At 33.7% G+C, this 19,427-nt stretch overlaps 1 protein-coding gene and 1 non-coding gene across 3 annotated transcripts; one reads left to right on the forward strand and one right to left on the reverse strand.

The window, feature by feature from the left end:
* Positions 1-3,498: 3,498 nt before the first annotated feature.
* On the reverse strand, positions 3,499-8,973 carry LOC115975342 (probable inactive receptor kinase At4g23740). 2 transcript variants are annotated; one of them, XM_031096079.1, is made up of 4 exons: positions 8,818-8,973; positions 8,603-8,676; positions 6,844-8,121; positions 3,499-4,588 (listed from the first exon to the last, which is right to left on the reverse strand). In XM_031096079.1, the coding sequence occupies exons 3-4, from the start codon at positions 8,078-8,080 to the stop codon at positions 3,924-3,926; spliced, it is 1,902 nt and encodes a 633-aa protein (XP_030951939.1). In that variant the 5' UTR covers positions 8,081-8,121; positions 8,603-8,676; positions 8,818-8,973; the 3' UTR covers positions 3,499-3,923. The 2 variants fall into 2 exon arrangements, with proteins under 2 accessions (XP_030951939.1, XP_030951940.1); XM_031096080.1 differs by having other exon boundaries at positions 8,603-8,679.
* A 10,303-nt stretch (positions 8,974-19,276) lies between these two features.
* Positions 19,277-19,348, forward strand: TRNAM-CAU. Its single transcript has one exon. It is a non-coding gene; the product is annotated as a tRNA-Met (tRNA).
* Positions 19,349-19,427: the final 79 nt, after the last annotated feature.

Consider the following 19,427-nt stretch of genomic DNA (forward strand, 5'->3'; position numbering starts at 1 on the left):
AAAGAAAATAGAAAACACTTGGACTAACATGAAAACAGAATTAAAACAAAAAAAAAATGGCAAACTGAAAACACCACCAAATTTTAACAAAAAAATATATTGTAATTTTTTTTAATTTTAATTTCATACACAGAATAAAAAATTGATGCAACCCTATCCATGATTTTTTTTTGGGAGGCTGGGGGGGGGGGCTAAAATGCAAATTGCATTTTCTAAGTTTAACTGAAATTTATTTTAGTCTTCTAACTTTATTTTCGTTTAATTAAGTCATTTAAATTTCAAATTTATTCAATTCAGGTTTTTCATCCAATTACTTTAAAAATTGCCATTAATTGTGCAAGTAACTAATAAAAAAAAATTTAAAAACAAGATTCTCATGTAAAAAAAAATATATATATAATATTTTTATTAGTTTTATAGATTTTTTTCATGTGAGAACAAAATTTAATGGCATTTTAAAAAAAAAATTGGACAAAAAATCTAAATTTAATAAATTTGAAACTTAAAAAACTCAATTAAACAAAAATAAAGTTAAAGAGTGCAATTTGTATTTTAGCTTTTTTATTTTTTTATTCATATGGGGATGCTAATTTCTTGACATATCATTACGTTAATGATATAATATATATATATATACACACACACGGTACTAGACAAGTTCAAATTGAATAAGTTGCATCATGTTAGGTGTGGCTATAATTAGTTTGTTGATTTTGTGATTTATGATGTAACTATGATGATCACTAAAGTGTGGCTATAATTAGTTCGTGGATTTTGTGATTTATGATGTAATTATGATGATCACTTAGTTACTTCAAACATTTTGTTTTTGTTCCATTGTCATTGAACTATTTTTTTACCAAAAAGATAAATTAACTATTGAAGAATTTTGTGTCTCAGTGATGTTACGTGTTATTTTCTTTAGGAAGATCGAGTGTTGGTTTGAATCTTCTCTTACTTGTTGTAAAAGAGAGATAGAGAGAAAAATATCAATATAAACTTTTATCTATATTATTAATAACAGGATTTTTTATTTGGGTTTCATCATTTTGCATACTAAAATATCCTCGCACAAATTTTTTAAATTATAAAAAATAACCCTATTTTTTAGTTAAATATTTTTAAATTTAAAAACACAAACCAATTAAAAGAGTAATTTACTATTTTAAAAAAAGTTTCTAAGTTATAGGCTTTCAAACTTTTATCAACCCTCACATATAGAAATATCCTAAAAATTGGGATACTATCTCTATCTCACTTTTAAACATTATTTCACTAAACTTAAAATAAAATAAAAAATAAAAATAAAAATAGTCTCATCTCATATTTAAAAACTATTTCACTAAATCCAAAATAAAAAATAAAAAGAGTCTCATTGCACACGCAAAACTTGTGTGATGAGTCTAGTAATTTAATAACATAATTAAATGGTGAAATCCGCAAATCCAACTCTGCCTTAAGATGGTAGAACCCACACTTGAATTTAATGTTTGGCTAATATTTTCTAAATATAGTTTTCAAAAAACCGTATCCTATTTTCCTGATTTAGAACAAGATTTTGAAAATGGCTAAGGGATATATAAAATGTTTTTAATGACATAGTTGTAAATAAATTGTAAATAGTGAACCCCATATATTTGCCTAAACTCTTTTATATTTTAAATTAAGGAGTTTATCTTTATTACAAAAAAAAATTTCCACCCTTCAAATTTGAAATTTATCATTATTAAAATTTTAAAAAAAGTACATGATGAGCTCATTCCCTTATCATTATCCACAAAAAAAAAAAGTAATCTACAGATTCTATATATTACCTTTTCTAATTTTTTTTTTTAATTTCAAAAATAGAAATGGTCTCCCATACAATTATTTGTTTTTAGTATTTTGAAAATTGTCTTTAAAGGTTAAAGCCAAACATGTAAAATATAAAAATTATTATCTGAAAACTAGTTTGAAGTTCAATTTTTTGAAAATTGTTTTTATAGTATTTTGAAAATAAAAACAAAAATCCTCCTACCAATCAGGTCCTTAGTCCTTGGCTAAGCTTTTTCAATATTCCCTTTTGGGTCTTGCAATAATTTTTTTTTTCATTCAATAAAAAATAAATAAATAAATGGTTATACAGAATTGATTGGATCTGTATCCTTAATGGAAAAGTTAAATAAAAAACGAATAAGAAATACTTTTAAAAAAATAATTAGTGGCAAAAAGGGTCAAGAAGATTGTTATAGCTTTACATAATTGTAGGTATCCACATGATCGATATGGTCATTTTTGATGTGCTTGACCATAATTTGGTTAGGTCAGATGTGGCTTTTGACAGATTCCGGTACAATGTTTCCTAATCAACCTGCTTACACATAGCACCTTCATTTAAAGTTCACCTTTTTATCTTCAACTTAAAAAAAAACAAGTTCACCTTTCTTTCTTTCCTATAGAAAAGGTTCAATGACAATGAGCATGAATTTTGGCAACAGATTATAAACTAGCTTTTTGTTTGAATTATTCATTGTTTGCGTGTCTTACACTATTTTTTTTTTCAACTTCATTTTAAATTTTAATATTTTATAAAATAAATTATTGAAAATAATATTTTTTTTAAATATAAGATAGAAATTTTATTTTATTCTAATCTAAATTTATATGTGCTTAAAACTTCGAAACTTGAACAGTAACCCTTCACTAATGAGCAATGACTAATCTCAAACGCGTATCTGTTGACTGCCTGCAGTTGAAGTTAGAATCGTTCAAACTTTAAAGCCTTTATTAATTCAAAGTTCAAACCCAAGTTGACTTCTTTGTCATAGACTTATAGGGTCTACTTTTTTTTTCCAACACTTCCAAAAGGGGAACGGAATGGGACATTTTTTTGAGTGTCGAATATTTCCTTCTGCGAAAATGTGGTTGCAATGCAAGTGATGGGAAGGAAAATTCGGAGAACTTTGAGCATTAAAAATGCATCATGACTTTTAAAATTTTCCACCACCTAAAAATCAAAAAGAAAAAGATACAGCAACCCTTCTGCACATCAAGTCATTATCCTTAGTTCCCCATTCAAATTCAACTATTTGACAACAGTATTGGAACATTAACCACAATGAAATTCAACCATGACTTTTTGGTCATTCAATTTTATTTTCCTTTTGCTAATAAAAATTTTCTGCCAATAAGTTGCGAAGAATCTCCTCCAACTTAATATGGGATAATTCACTTAATCATCCATGTGTATTTTGACTACATAATCTATAAAATCTAACGTCAAAACACGTTAATAACCTATTATATATGCCATATAATTAAATCACCACGTAATAGATTGAATGAATCTTCCTGAGATTATGTCATATTGGTGTAGTGCCGTGTTGTTTTGGCATCTAAGCAATTTGGAATTTCATGAAAGAATAAAATGAACAAAGAATGTTCCAGTACCAATTGTAGCATTTCAAACAAAGAATCTTCCAATACCAATTGTAGTACTTCAAACAAAGAATCTTCCAATACCAATTGTAACGCATGATTTGCCTTGTATGCATTAGATAAGAAAACCAACTTCCAGAAATAGATGCAAAAGGGAAACGTAAAATTTGACAAATTGTGCTCTATATGCAGGAAGTTATACATGCATTCAAAGTTGCCTGATTCTGCATTCAATTAAGCAGAGCATTCCATGAGATTGCTGTTTGTGCATCAGAGAGAGCAAGGGGGAGAATTAAGTTATAGAGCACATCTTACCACTATCATGGGCATTAACAGCCTACTAATACACCGACATGTAACCTGATCTAACTCTACCTTACTGGGATCAGGTCGATGAAAATTAATCATAATTTTGTTCAGTAACAAGAGCAAAACAAAACATCTTGGATGAATTGAACTGAAAATGCACCACCAGACCAGGGAAAAAAGATGAACAAATGGTTCACTCACTGTGAAGAAGTGGAGGATTCTGTCCCAACCACCAGTTGCGGTGGGGTCAAACTTTCAGATTTGTTTCCGGGTGATGGATGATTCTCAGTACTATCAAGCCGCCGGACATTTTCTATCATTTTGACTACCTCCAGCATTTTAGGTCTCTGATCTGGCATCCTCACTACACATGACATAGCTATCTGTAACATCTCCACCATCTCTTCCTCAATATTTGGGTACCTCATCAGCTCTAGGTCAAACACTTCTGCTGTCCACTCCTCTCGGACAACTGAATGAACCCACCTGACCAAGTGAACAATCTCATCACCAGCAGTAGTATGAATGGGGGATTTTCCAGTGAGGAGCTCCAATAACACCACCCCAAAGCTGTAGACATCAGAGGGCTGTGCTGCTTTTCGGGTGTCTGTCACTTCTGGGGCTCGGTATCCAGCAGCACGGGAGATAGGTGGGGCCAGTGAGCTCATTATTGTTGTCAAGCCAACATCGGAAACACATCCATACTTTTTGGAATTGAGAAAGATATTCGAGGATTTAATGTTGCCATGAACGAGTTTCCCACCATTCTCTAAATGGATACGAGCAATGCCTATTGCTGCACCTATAGCTATTCTTAGTCGGGTATCCCAATCCAAAGGGGTCCTATCCTCTCCTCTTTTACCTGCATAGATAAAGATGCATTAGAAGGTATACCAAGTGTACAACCACTTTGATGCTCAAGGCAGAAAATAGAGACTACTCTTACAAAGACTAAGCACTTTCCAAATAATATGTCCAACAAAATGGACTTCTAGGCTGAAAATTAGGTCTCATTTTCATTGAAACAATTTTAATTTCTTGATCAAACCAAGAAAAAGCAACACATATAATACATAAAATTTAGGTAGCTGGTTCTACAACAATTTATCAGCTTATATTAGCAAACAATGACCCTTGATGCTACTTATCAAAAAAAAAAAAAAACAATGACCCTTGATGCTTTAACATGAACAGTCAGATATCTCTACCATCCAAGGACGGAATTTCTGAATTGCTTGCAAGATGTATGTGACCACAAGGGTTTGAGAATCTTTGCATGGAAGAAACATCAAATGGTATTCCAAGACAAGTTGAGCCCGATTGGTTTAAAAATCGGGATCATCAGAGTTGAACATCCACTCATAGTCAAAGTATTCATGGATTGTCAAAGTATTCAACATGCATAGCCTTCTATATTAAGAACTCATGAAGTTATGTTCACCATTGTTCTTTTCTAAAAGCCTCTTATAATTTCTCACTACTTTCACCAAAGCCACTTCTTGGAACTGGCTACACAAGTCCTATTTTGACATTACACTCTATCTAGGGGCCATATTAGTGGTCAAATCTTATGTTTGCTATATCTTCTCTGGGGATCAACACATGTACATGGATTCTCAATGTATTCAACAGGCATAATACTCCTCTTACATCCAAAATATTAAGAGAAGTCATGAAGTTATGCGTCCCATTGTTATTTTCCAAAAGCCTTCTTTTAATTTCTTAGTACTCTCAACAAGCCACTTCTTGGTACTGGCTACACTAGTCTAGGGGCCATATTAGAAGACAAATCATATGCTTGCTATGTCCTTATGCACTCAGCCAATTCATTGTACAATAAAATTCTTTTAAGGATGCTATCTCTTACTGAGATTATAGAAAAACCTCTTTAGACATACACCATAGAGGACAGCAGAAATTATAGAAATGAATTTCATAAAACATTTCAAGTTCTATGCTTCAAATTAAAAGCAATCCTTTTAACGGTAAGGAACAGGAAGAATGATACACGTAGCTGATCTCTCAAGTACAGATTGCTCTAAATACCAAGTTAGTGTGCAGCAAAATTAAGGTATTCTAAGCCCTATTTAGATATCTCAAAACTATAAATAGAAGGCAAGATTGAAATTGACAAAATCAGCCACAATAGTCACAATAACACAGCCATATAAAAGAACTCTCAATGAATACGTACCTAATTGTTTACAAGACCAGTTTGTTTAGATTATATAAATCATCCTAATACAATTTCTCACATTCTTGGACAAAGTAATTGCCCAAGCCTTGGAAAAATATACACAAACGAAATTCTAATTATCAGCATGATACTTGCACATCCACATGTGATACACAAACGAAACTCTAATTATCAGCATGATACTTGCACGTCCACATGTGATACACAAACGAAACTCTAATTATCAGCATGATACTTGCACATCCACATGTGATTTTTTGCAAATGCACCCTCAAATAGTTTCCTTTCTTCCTATGGGTGAAGCTGTAGGAGGCACAAGAGAAAACTTTATTGCCATGTTCCATTACTACTAGCCTCAAAACCAGACAGTACAGTTAGATTGCTTGATAGCAAGGGTAGTCCCCAGGTCAAATTCGAGGCATGAAAAGTATAAACAAATCTTAAGCCAAGTACGTATTAGCTCAATTACACAGGCAAATGATAAAATGGATTATCCTAACATTATGACTAATAATTTTTAGAATTCATAAGTCTGTTTAACCGTATAATTCGTCCAGCAAGGAGAAAGATACAGCTAAAGCCTTCTATGGTATGCACAATTTTAGATAAACCCCAAGACCATTTCAAACAGGGAAAGAAGTTTGGCCACATTACCTTCCTCTAAAGCTTTAGAAATGTTCCAACTAACATATTCTGTACATATAGTTTTAACAGCTTGTGCAAAATGATTGAATATCTAACAGCTAAAGCCTTCTATGATATGCATCAAAAGGACAATAGCAGGCATAAATTGGAGGATTGGCTTCCAATATGAAAACTGAAAATATCATCGGTTTTTCTTCAGGACTTATCGAAAAGATAAAAGTAAAAAACTTAAATGATCAACATAGAAACATCACATGTTTAAGATAGAAACTTACCATGCAACAAAGCAAAAACACTCCCCTGGCTGAAATAATCATACACCATCAGCTTCTCATCTTTGGAATAGTAATATGCCTTCAGCTCCACCACATTCTCATGTTTGATACTCCCTACAACCTGCATTTGCTGCTCAAAATCCCGCTTCCCAGAGCTTACGTCCTTCAACCTCTTTACCACCACAGTGGTTGCATCCTCTAGAATCGCCTTATAAGCCGTACCAAATGTCCCCTTTCCCAGTACCTCAGCAGAGGCCCTCAGTAAATCCTCCAAATCAAATGTATAGTGACAACCCTCAAAGAAAACCAGTCTATTATTCGCATCTTGACTCCTTGAAATTGCTTTCTCTGGCGACATCTCTCCCTTCTGCAACTTATCCGATAACATATCTTCCCTTTTTCTTCTCAAGCAGCAAACTAGTATCAGAAAAGCAAATGCCACAACCCCTAGGATACCACCAGCAACTATAATTGCTAACAAAGCCGTTTCACCAAGCCTCCCTGAATTCTTAGGCTTGGGATAAGATTCTGAAGAGGGTGGAAACACTGGTGGCATATTAGGAGTAACACTTTCAAAAGAAATGTTGTTGCCACTAAACACAGACCTTGGAAACCTCTCAAGTGACTTGGGCAAAGTACCATTGAGATCATTGTTAGACACATTTAGCACTTGCAATCTTGGCAAATTGAGGTCAGGGAGTTCACCAGAGAGTGAATTGTTTGCAAGATTCAAACCTGCCAACTGGGTCAAATTCGAAAGTGAGTGAGGAATGCTTCCATTGAAACCATTGTTAGACAAATTGATAATAGTTAAGTTCTTCCAAACTGAGAAATCCAATGGCAATGGACCCGAGAAGTTGTTGAATTGAAGGTACAGTAAAGACAGGTTTTTGAGATTAGCAAAATCTGAAGGGAAGTTCCCAGATATTAAATTGGATCTGAGGCTCAAAACTTGCAAAGCTGAGAGTCGACTTATAGTGTAAGGCGGAATCGGACCATTAAATCCAATTCCAGGCAATCGTACGGCTGTTACTCGAGATTTATCCTCATTGCAAGTCACTCCAGTCCAGTAGGCACACACAGAGTTACTCTGGTTCCAATTTAGAGAGCGAGAGTGAGGCAAATTGTTCACAAACTCAAGCAAAGCTAGCTTATCCTCAACTGGGTCTGCATTTCCTTGAATAAAAACCAGACCCACCAAGAAAATCCAACTCAAAACAAAACCCAGATCCTCCATTTCCTAACTCTTTATCAAATCAAGCAGATAACGAGCTGTTTCTGCAAAAACCAAAAAAAATTAAATAAAAAAAAAAAAAAATCTTTTCTTTCACATCTATAGCTTTGGTTCAAGAGGAACAAAAAAGAAAACACTATTAATGATAAAATAGAAAAAGACTGTAGAGAGAGAGAGAGAGAGCAACAAGAAAATAAAAACAAAAAATCAGATTCCGAGGCAATTGTCCATAAAAGTAGAAGCGGGAGTGAGAAATTTGACGTAAAGAAATGAGCTTGCAGGGTTTGAATTTGCATTTTTAGTCAAAAAGAGTCTTATTTTAATCTGAAAAAAGGTGCTGTGTAATGTGTTTCACACCAGAAACCGTGCTTCTTTCTTTTCTTTTTGTTCTTTGCTCTTTAACTTTTTGTTTGAATTTGCAAAATCGAGAACTTCTTTCATATTTTTACACAAAAAACGTAGTATAAAGTAGAAACAGAAGCTACCAATCCAAGACACGCAGTCAGAGAGAGAGAAGCTACATACCATTCTTTTTTCAGATCTGAATCAAGGAGCCTCTTATCTTTGCTCGGGAATGCTTGTTAAACACAGTAACAACTCTGCTTCTCAGACATAAAAATGAAAACCCAACAAAGAAAAAGAAACATAAATTGCTAATTAGGAACAAAAACTGTAATGTACCACCTAGAATGTGTGATATGCTTTGTCATAAAAAAATAATAATAATAACAAAAACGTACTAGTTAGTAGTTATGATTTCTCTGAGGTGATGGGTGCTAGCTAATGTGGCATCCAATGCACTAAAAAGCAAACAAAGCTATGATTTTTCGCACCAAGAGATGCTAGTGAGAGAGTCAGTGATGGTGGTTGAGATAACCTACCTTTTTTTTTTTTTTTTTTTTTTTTTTGAGGAAACGAGATAACCTACCTCTGAGACCGCCATTGACGCTTTTGTTTTGTTTATGGTTTTTTTTTTTTAAATTTTTTTTGTTAATTTCTATCTTAAAAAAAATAGAAATAAAAATAAAACTGCAACGGCTCTCTTTCTATTGTGCTGATGACGTGGCATGTAGTGGTCCCGGGTCCTGAAGAGTAAGCCAGCTATAAATGAGTAGTTCTGGTGCCACACCATTGTGCACAACTTTGTGCACAACTCGGTCACGTGGCGAATTGTGGTTGGTAGAAAGGTGATGGTGGGTTACCCCTCCACCAACCACAACTCGCCACGTGGCCGAGTTGTGCACAAAGTTGTGCACAGAGTTGTGGCACTAGAATTTTCCGCTATAAATTGGGTGCAGGCAGAAGCGTGTTTCTAACGTGCGCGCGTGTATATATATATATATATATTAATATGTAAAATTAAGAGAAAATTCAATTAAGTTTCAAATTAAATTCTAATTGTTGTTTAATTTTGTGCTTTGTGTCTTATTTAAGTTTTTTTTTTTTTTTTTTTAATTTTTGTTCTAGGTGAGTTAATAAGGTGTAAAAGACGAAAGGTCTAATATATAAATAAATTATCAAAAATTCAATAAACAAAAAAAAAGAAAGAGTAAATTCATATGTAAATCTAAAAGAAATTAAAATAAAAAATAAAAGACAGTGAGTATAATTTGAATTCATAAATGTATGTGTGGGTATCTAAGGCATGCTTGGTAATGTCCTAGGCATGCTTATAAGGTAGAAAATGGGGAGATTTCTATTCGATATGGAACGTCTAGGACGTTGCAAAGCATGCCGAGGTCGGCCAAAGACATTGCCAAGCATGCCAAGGATGTTGCAAAGTATGCCGAGAACGGCCAAGGATGTTGCAAGCATGCCTAGGACGTTGCCAAGCATGCCTTAGGTACCCACAGTATGTAATTGTAATATTTTTAATTGTACCGTGCATATACTCGGATATACACTAGTTGCTCATAATTGTAAACCTTGCACTAATTACATGAGGCCAACTGAGGGAAGTTAAATCGGCTATGAAAATCTTTTGTGAATATTTTTTTTCCGTATTTAATAGTATCATAAAAAATGTGTAAAAATTATTTTTGGTCAACTAAAATTCAATTAAAAATATTAACCATTTTTTAGAAATTGTTTTGGCTTAAAATTTTTCAGAAAACAACTATATCTTATGCCACAGTTAAAAGCATAGAGGAAATTAAGAGACAATATGAAGACTATTGCAAATAACTTTATCTCATTTTTAATGACACTACCAAATATAGAAAAATAAGATAATTTTTTGAAAAATTACTATTTTTTAGAAAACTTTACAGTCAAAACAGAAGCATATGTCTACAATAATTTCTCAACAAATCCTAACTAGCAAGCTATTACTAATTTTAATCTAATCTCGTTACCAAAATTACTTTTTAGCCCACCAACATCTTTTTTTTCCATACTATTTTAAGGGAGAAGGCATATTACACAGTGCTGATTACAAAATAGCAAAACCAACCCGAGGAAACTAGCAATAATGATTTGGCGTACGGGTTGCCAATTTAGCTACAGACCATAATTCTTTTACAACCACATGGGGTACACAAAACACATCACAATGAAAACCAGATTGAGTCAAAAAAACAAAGATCAGCTAGTCTAGTACTATCTAGGCAATCAAATGTTGTCTTCATCTTGAAAGTCTATAGAAGACTCTTGCTGTCAGTAAGAAACAAAACATGTTGAAAATCTTGGTCCTTTGTTGCCAGTCTAGCTTCAACCACAGCCTCCAATAGTGCCCCAGTTGATGTTCTAGCATTGCTACTATCCACTCCAAAAAACACCTTATTCTCCTAAATTGTTAGTGCTTCATAAGCAGTGCCATTTTTATATAGTCTCCTGCTTCTAGCTCTTGCAACCTTGATGATTAGCTGCTAGTCCCCTACTACAAACTGCCTCTCTAATCTATAGCATTTGCCTTCTTTGTCCGCTGGGGTACTATAGCTTGAAAGAGTGTCCCTGTACCTGCAAGAGAAGGTTTGAGCAGTTAGAATAACTTCCACTAGATCTAGGATAATTCCTTGATGAACCACTTTGTTCTTATAAGTCCAGACAGTCCAAAAAGTGATAAAGATATCCTGCAAATAGTTCATAGAATCTGAATCACTCTGAGTATTTCTTGAAAGAAGTTGTTTTAACTAGTGTTGAACAAAGATATTGGTGTAGTCAGATGTGTGAATAGCCAGAATAGAACCATGCCAACAAGCTCTTGCAAAGGGGCAGTGCAGGAAAAGGTGAGTATGGCTTTCTTCCTCCTCATTGCACATTGGGCACAATTTTGTTGATGAGATACCCCTGGCATGTAGATTGAGGAGGGTAGTGAGACAGTTATGAAGTAGTTTCCAAATGAATGTGCTAATCTTCAAAGGGACTTTTATTTTCCAAAAGGTTCTCCACCAACCCATATTTGCTTGAAAATGTCTAGATTGACTTGATGCATCCCTAGTTAAAAGGTCATAAGCTTTTTTCACTTGGTAATCCCCATTCTTTGAGAACCTCCAAAGAAGTTTATCCTACACAGAATTTGTCTTGGAGATTGGAATTTTAAGAATTTTCAAGGCTTGAGGAAATAGGTACATCAAATCCACCTTCCAACTTCTAGTATTGTGGTCAATTAAATCCCCCACAGTACCTGTAGGGAGATGATGCTAGGATAAGTTCAAACTTGGGTGTGGGATCCAGTACCTATGATTTAGAGGAATGTTATACTCATCCCCAACTCTCCACTTTCCTTCCCTTAAAAAAATGATTTTCCTGTTGGATGATATTTCTCCAAACCCATGAGTGATGAGGTTTTGACCTATAGTCCTGGATAGAGCAAATAGGAAAGTACCTAGCCTTAAAGGTTTTAGCTAAGAGGGATTGGGGATTTTGACTAATTCTCCGTTATTGTTTGTTCAGCATAGCTTGATTCATGTACTTGAACTTCTTAATTCCCAACCCACCTAACTTCTTAGTTTGACTAATCTTATCCCAATTAAGTAGATGAAGCTTATTCTCACCATGTTCATAACCCCACCAAAAGGCATGGTTATTTGAATCCATTTTATTGCAAACATGATCTAGAATTTTAAAGTATGAAAAGGAATACAATGGAAGGGATTGCAGGACAGAAGCTATTAAGGTTGTTCTACCACCTTGGGATAGAAGTTTCATTTTCCAACCTTGAAGCTTTGCTTTTAGTTTATCAATGAGAAATTGAAAATCAGCAATCTCGTTACCTCTCAACTTGAATTGGACACCAAGATACTTGATTGGTTGTTAAACCAAATTGACCTAAAGGGTCCTGGCAAGGCCTATTTGTTCCTCCATAGGCATGTTTGGTGAACAAAACATATCAGATTTAGCCAAATTAATAGATTGACCCAAGATGAAGTAATACCACTTCAGGATGAGCTGAAGATTTTGAACAGAAGAGTTATCCTTCCTAAAAAACAACAAAGAATCATTAGCAAACAGTAAATGGGAGAAGGATAGACCATTCCTACCAACTTTGATTCCTCTGATTTTCTTAAGATCCTTAGCTTGGGTTAATGAAATGGAGAGAATATTTGCACATAAAAGGAAAAGATAAGGAAATAAAGGATCTCCTTGTCTTAAACCTTGGGATGGCTTAAAGGACCTAGTCATACTTCCATTTATCAATAAAATACACTCAACTAAAGACACACACACTCCATAATCCATTTAATTCATTTGGAATCAAAGTTTATAACAGTGAGGACCACCTTCAAAAAATTCCAGTTGACTCTATCATAGGCTTTGAACATATCAATTTTCAAAACTCCAAAAACTATCTCTCCTCCCCTTCTTTTTCCTAATCACATCAATAATTTCATGTGCCAAGAGGATGTTATCAAATATATTCCTACCCTTGATGAATGCATTTTGGTATGGTGTGATAATGCTATCCATAATAGGCTTCAGTCTATTGACAAGGACTTTTGAAATAATTTTGTAAAACACTTTGCATAGACTAACAGGTCTAAAATGAGACACCTCCTCTGGGTTAGGAATTTTTGGTATGAGAGTAATGAAGGTTTGATTAAAAACTTTAAGGAGAGAGCCAAAGTGAAAAAAAGGCTTGGACAACATTGCACACTTAAGCCTTGACAATCCCCCATAAATTTTGGAAAAAGAAGACAAGAATGCCATTAGGCCCAAGAGCTTTGTAAGGTCCCATTTGGAAGACTGCCTCTTCAATCTCTTGATTGGATATGCCTATGTTTAGAAGCTGAAGCTGTTGTTCTGTGAGAGTAGGGATAGGAAGCCCTTGGATTTCCTGAATGATACTTTCCACAGTTAAATTGTTGTTGCCACTAAAGCTTCTTTTGAATGAGTCAAGAAAGATGTTTTCAATCTCCCTAGGATTTTCAGTTAGGTTCCCCTCCTCATCCTTGATTTGAATTATTCTATTTTTTGACCTTCTTTGCCTAACCACTGTCTGAAAATATTTTGTATTCCTATCCTCATGTAGGATCCAATTTGTTCTAGCTTATTGAGCCCACATCAACTCCTCTCTACCCAAAGTTCCTCAAGTTCCTCTCGACAAGCTCTCTCTCTCTCCTAACATCTTCATTAGTCATAATGGAATCCTGAAGATGTTGTCGTTGATTTTGTTTCATCTTTATTTCAACCTCCACCTTTCCAAAAACATTCTTATTCCATTCTAAAGCCTTTTGCTTAACATTGATAAGTTTGTTTCTCAATTGAGTAGCTCTAGACCCTGTGGAATGCAACTCCCAAGCATGGTGCACCATCTCCTTACAACTATCATGAGTTAACCACATAAGCTCAAATCTAAAGGGTCTTTTCCTAAAAGGTGTTTGAAACTCTAAGTCCAGAATAATTGGACAATGATCAAACTTGACAATTGGAAGGTTCCTAAGTGAGTGAAATGGATATTTATTGATCCACTCCACACTACCAAAAGCTCTATCCAATCTTTCCATGACAAAATCTTCATCCTTCCTCTTATTCATTCATGTGAATCTCCGCCTCGAGGCACTCAAATCACACAATTGCAAATCCATAAGAACCTACCGAAGGTCTTTTGCTCCAATAATGTTCCCATTTTTAAAAGATAATTTTTCTTCTTTTGAAAGAATTTGGTTGAAATCCCCAATATAGAGCCAATTAGGATGTGCATGCTATTTTAATTATCTTAACTGTTGCCACACCTCCCCTCTCTTAGCATGATCAGGATGCCCATAGAAAAAAGTGATCTAGAGAGGGAACCCTCTATTATCTAGTAGATTAATATGTATGAGATTTTGTGAGTCATAGACAACCTGAAGACCTTGTCTAGACAACCAAGCAAGAATAAGACCACCACTAAAACCCACCCTAGGGACCTCCCACCCCTCAAAGAATCCACATTTTTGCCACACTTCTTGACCTTTACCACTAGCTAAACAAGTTTCCATGAGAAATAAGATATCGGGTTTTAAATCCAGGGCTTTTTTCTTACATTGTAGATCTGTAGAGGATTTGTTACCTTATGCATAAAAAGTGTGGTTAAGGTCAAGAAGTGTGGCAAAGAGGTTGACCTTTACTATTCGATCAATAAAGGCCAAGCAAGAATAAGTGAACAATCTCATCACCAATAGTAGTATGAATGGGGGATTTTCTAGTGAGGAGCTCCAATAACACCACCCCAAAGCTGTAGACATTAGAGGGCTGTGTTTTGACCTTGATGCAGCCCATATCTCTCAAAACTCAAAACATGAAAGTTGTAGAGATTTGTCTTAGCGTTCCATAGTATCTTGAATCATCTCAATCGGAGCTTGGATGAGAGAGTTATGCCCAGATTACGAAGCGATGTCAAAAACTGTCCAAAATCGCCCAATTAGCTACATTTTGCACTTAATGCCTCCATTTGCATCCTAAATCAAAATATAAGAATAATGAGTACATTTAGGCACCAAATAAATATAACAAACTAAATATTAAGAGGGAAAAATATGACATTTTGCATTCTCATCACTGTGTTGCTTTTCGGGTGTCTGTCACTTTTGGGGTGAGATTGTTCACTTGGCCTTTACCACTTCTTGACCTTGTCTAGGCAACCAAGCAAGAATAAGACCACCACTAAAACCCACGCTAGGGACCTCCCACCCCTCAGAGAATCCACATTTTTGCTACACTTCTTGACCTTTATCAAAGAGGTTGAACTTTACTATTCGATTGATAAACTTATTTTTTATGCATAATTTTAGGTCACAAAAACTTGAAATTTAAATATTTGATTAATGACATAGCTATTAATCTTTTATTTTCTTGAAATTTTGCAAAAATAGAGTATATAATAAGAATATGCAATTTAATGGTTAGATTTTGAAGAAAAACTTCTTCCCTCTCTTCTTGGATTTATGAGTCAAAAAGGTTCTACGATAAGATAATGCATAAATTATAATGATAAGTACGAAGAGCATTGCACCTCAATTGGTTAACATCTTCTAATATTTTCAATTGAGATATATAAGGTTTAAGTTTCCTCTCTCCCACTATATTATTGAATTATAATATATATATATATATATATATGTATGTATGTATGTATATAGATTTTGGAATCTTGAAAATGTTCTTTCACATAGTAGTATGTGGTTAACAACTTACCCAGGGGTGGTAATTCTTAACACAACCCACTAACATGACATAGACCATAACGTAAAGTTAGCAAGTTAGGTTTGAGCTTTAGCTAGTTTATATTAAATACGGATCGATATGAATTGACCTATATAATAAATATGTCAATTTGATTCAAACACGCAAAACCTTGTTTAACCTATTTAATTAAGAGTCATTTTACCAATTTACCCTTCAAAACCCTAGCAATATAAACTCATTTTCTCCTCTAATTTCATTCTCTATAGGCTGCCTCTAAATTTATATATGATTGTAATTATATTTTAATTGTTAGATTTTTTTTTTTTTTTTTGAAATCTAGCTGTATTATGTACATGTTATAAAACATGAGCATTGCTATGAACAAGTTATATGTGTCACATGAAATTGTTAACCTGACTTATTAATCAAATGGGTCTTGTTAATTTGTGTTGACCTTAACATGACATGTTTATTAAATAAGGTATGCATGTTGTATCATGTTACATGTTTAATAAATGGGTTGTGTTTGGGTGAAAGGATCTTGACAAAATTGATAAACGTGTCGTATTCAAGTCAACCTATATAGTATAATACTCATAAGTTGACACAACAATAACCTAACTCGTGAACATGAATTGTCACCTCAACTTTGCTTGAGTTTTACGTTAGTCACACTTTTAAAATTGTAACTTTATTAAATTGTTATCTAAACTAAATTTTTGGTGTTACATCTCAAGCTACCATTTCCAAATTATTGTTTTGATTAACTAGTGTTTTCCTTTTTTTAAATAGGAAGAAATTGGTTCAAATTTCTCAAATAGCCACTCAAATTGTCATTAGTCAGCTCCTCACTAAAAATTATTTTATCTGATATGATTACAAATTTTATATTATTTTTTGTTACGAAATTGAGAATTTATATCATCATAAATAAGAACTTCATATCTTATAAACTTTATTTCATAAACTGACGCAATTCAATATCAAAGTTCATATAAGTATACTTTTTATATTTGTATACGTATAACATATAATATTATATGTACCTAAATTGGGCCAAATAGTCACAAACACATTATTGCATTTGAACACATTGGTGTTGAGAGAGAGATAAATATTGTTTAATATGTCGCCTTGTGAGAGGTTATATGACTAATGTTGACAATCTACCGTATGTAGGATGAGACCTATTTATAAAGCAGGTAGGGTTTTTATAACAAGAAACTTAGGTTTAATTTTAGGGTCGGATTTGTCTAAATTTGGACTTGAACTTAACTCATTTGCTAAATAAATGAATACGAACAAGTTTATTTTACCAAACTGAGTAAAACTATTCATAAACAACTTGATTATTAATTTATAATCATAATTGTGGGATATAAACAGAGCAAAGTGGGGCCCTGCATGATAGGGCGGTGTAGGGACGGCGAAGGGTAATGTTGGTATGGGGGTTAGGGCAAAACACCCATGATTCAACTCCACCCCACCACCATTGTCATCTCATTTCTGTTTCTAGCTACCTACAACCAACTTTTAACTTCCTTTGTCGAGTTTCATGGCCCTTACCATAATAAAGCCTAAATATTGTGGTCCTCCTTGTCGCTTTAGGTTGGTCGGAATTCTTTATTAATGTAAGAATGTGGAGGTTGCTATGGACATGGGCAAATGCACTATTTAAAAAAATTATGACTAACTGTCCGAAAATAGAGGAAAAGAAAAAGGAAAAAGATCTTCCAACCCAACTACTAGTTTTGGGAGCATCCAATGATTAGGGTGAATTTAAAGGAATGTTGCAATTGGATTTTCCATATTCCTTGAAACCCTGCATGTGTTCCTTCAAGATATTTGGGATTGGCATTCCTTTCGTTGAAGAAGAAAGATGAATTTGGGTCATTGAGACATGCTTGGTGGGTTGGGCAATGTGGATAAAAATCATATGCATCTGTCTGGGACTTGTTCAGCATTTTGATTTGCCAAATTTGGCCTCATATGGCTTAGATGGAGAATATTGAAGCAAGTCAACTCAACTCTAGCAAGTAATTTAGAGCTCACGACCTATCATTATTGTCATGTTTTTGGTACATTATGGTGTACAAATGGCCCATTTTGGTTCTATCTCGGTCCATTCATAAAATTATTGAACCTAATTTTTCCAAATTTTGTGGTAGGGGATCGGTTCTTGATTGTACGTTTGGACTCTGGGGTTTGCCTTACTTAAGCCTTAATCTTTAACGTTGCATTAAGTTCTTAACAATATTTAAATAAAATAAGGTTAAAATTTAGGTATAATATCTTCGACTTAACTTGTTAAGTTTTTCAATTAAACTCAAACACACAAATATATTGAATTTAATTTTGTTAAGCCATTAATATTAAGTGTGTGTGTGTGTGTTTGTTTCTAAAAAAAAAGAATGGATAATTGTCCTACATTGTTTAAGAGAGTGTGTTGTGTGTAATATAATTTGCCCCACCCTCCCTTAAAAGTTACCATGACTTTTGAGTGGAGTTGTGGTGTACCTTTGTATTAGATCCCATTTCCCTCTCCCTTGTGTGTGTGTATGTGTGTTTGTTTCTCAAAAAAAAGAATGGGTAATTATCTCACATTGCTTAAGAGAGTGTGTTGTGTGTAGTATAACTTGCTCCACACTCCCTTAAAAGTTACCATAGCTTTTGAGTGGAGTTGTGGTGTGCCTTTGTGTTAGAACCCATTTCCCTCTCTATTGTGTGTGTGTTTGTTTCTAAAAAAAAAAAAAAATCCATTAATATTAAAAACAACAAATATTGATCATTACTATAGTGGTATTTATTTTTAAATTATTAAGAATGTTGTAAAACTCAATCATCTCACATAAGAATCTAGAAACCTCGTGATAGTATTAACTTAAAAATTCTAAATAACCTCAATTGGTAGTGGACCCATAATTGACTAGTATTTGACTATTTGCTCCATTACTATTTTTTTTTTAATATAAAATTTTTAAGAATCTCTAGAAATAGGAAGAACTTATCACAATAAGTATCATAATTTAGTGTATTCTTCCTTGTTGTTTTCTAGCGTTGGTTTGCAGCTTCCACTATGGATCTTGTTATTATTCTTGTCTTCTAGTTAGAATGCAAATCTATAGAGGGAGGTGCTAACGGATGTCCTTAGGACATTAGTTAATAATTTATTTAAAGAAATTTTTTATGAGAAATGAAAAAAAAAAATTTTTGACAGCTTTTTTCATTTTCTATAAATCTGGTATCAAAACTTTTCTAAAATGGATTGTTAATCATTATCTTAAGAACACCTATTAGCATGAACTATCTATAAAATATTTTGTTATATGAATATATATATATATATATATATTTTTTTTTTTTAATTTTAATAATCACATGAATCTCCTTGTGCAAGAAGCGGGAATGGATACAAATTTCATTGCTCAAACCATTGCATTGAAACTTGGTGCAATGATGGTTTTGCAGCTTTGTTAGAAGTGCTGTGCATGATATTTTTTATGAAATATGTAGTACAAACTACAAAGGCTAGCAAAAAATGATATAAAGAAAAATATTAATATAAAATATAATTTTACAAGATAAGATCAACAAATCAGAGTGGCGCAGCGGAAGCGTGGTGGGCCCATAACCCACAGGTCCCAGGATCGAAACCTGGCTCTGATACAAAAGAGTAGCTTCGCTTGCCAATGTTTTTATTTTTCCTAAAACGTCTTGTCGTTTAAGAAAAGCTTGTTTTGAAATA

The sequence above is a fragment of the Quercus lobata genome, chromosome 2 (genome assembly GCF_001633185.2).
Source record: "Quercus lobata isolate SW786 chromosome 2, ValleyOak3.0 Primary Assembly, whole genome shotgun sequence".
Taxonomy (NCBI): domain Eukaryota; kingdom Viridiplantae; phylum Streptophyta; class Magnoliopsida; order Fagales; family Fagaceae; genus Quercus; species Quercus lobata.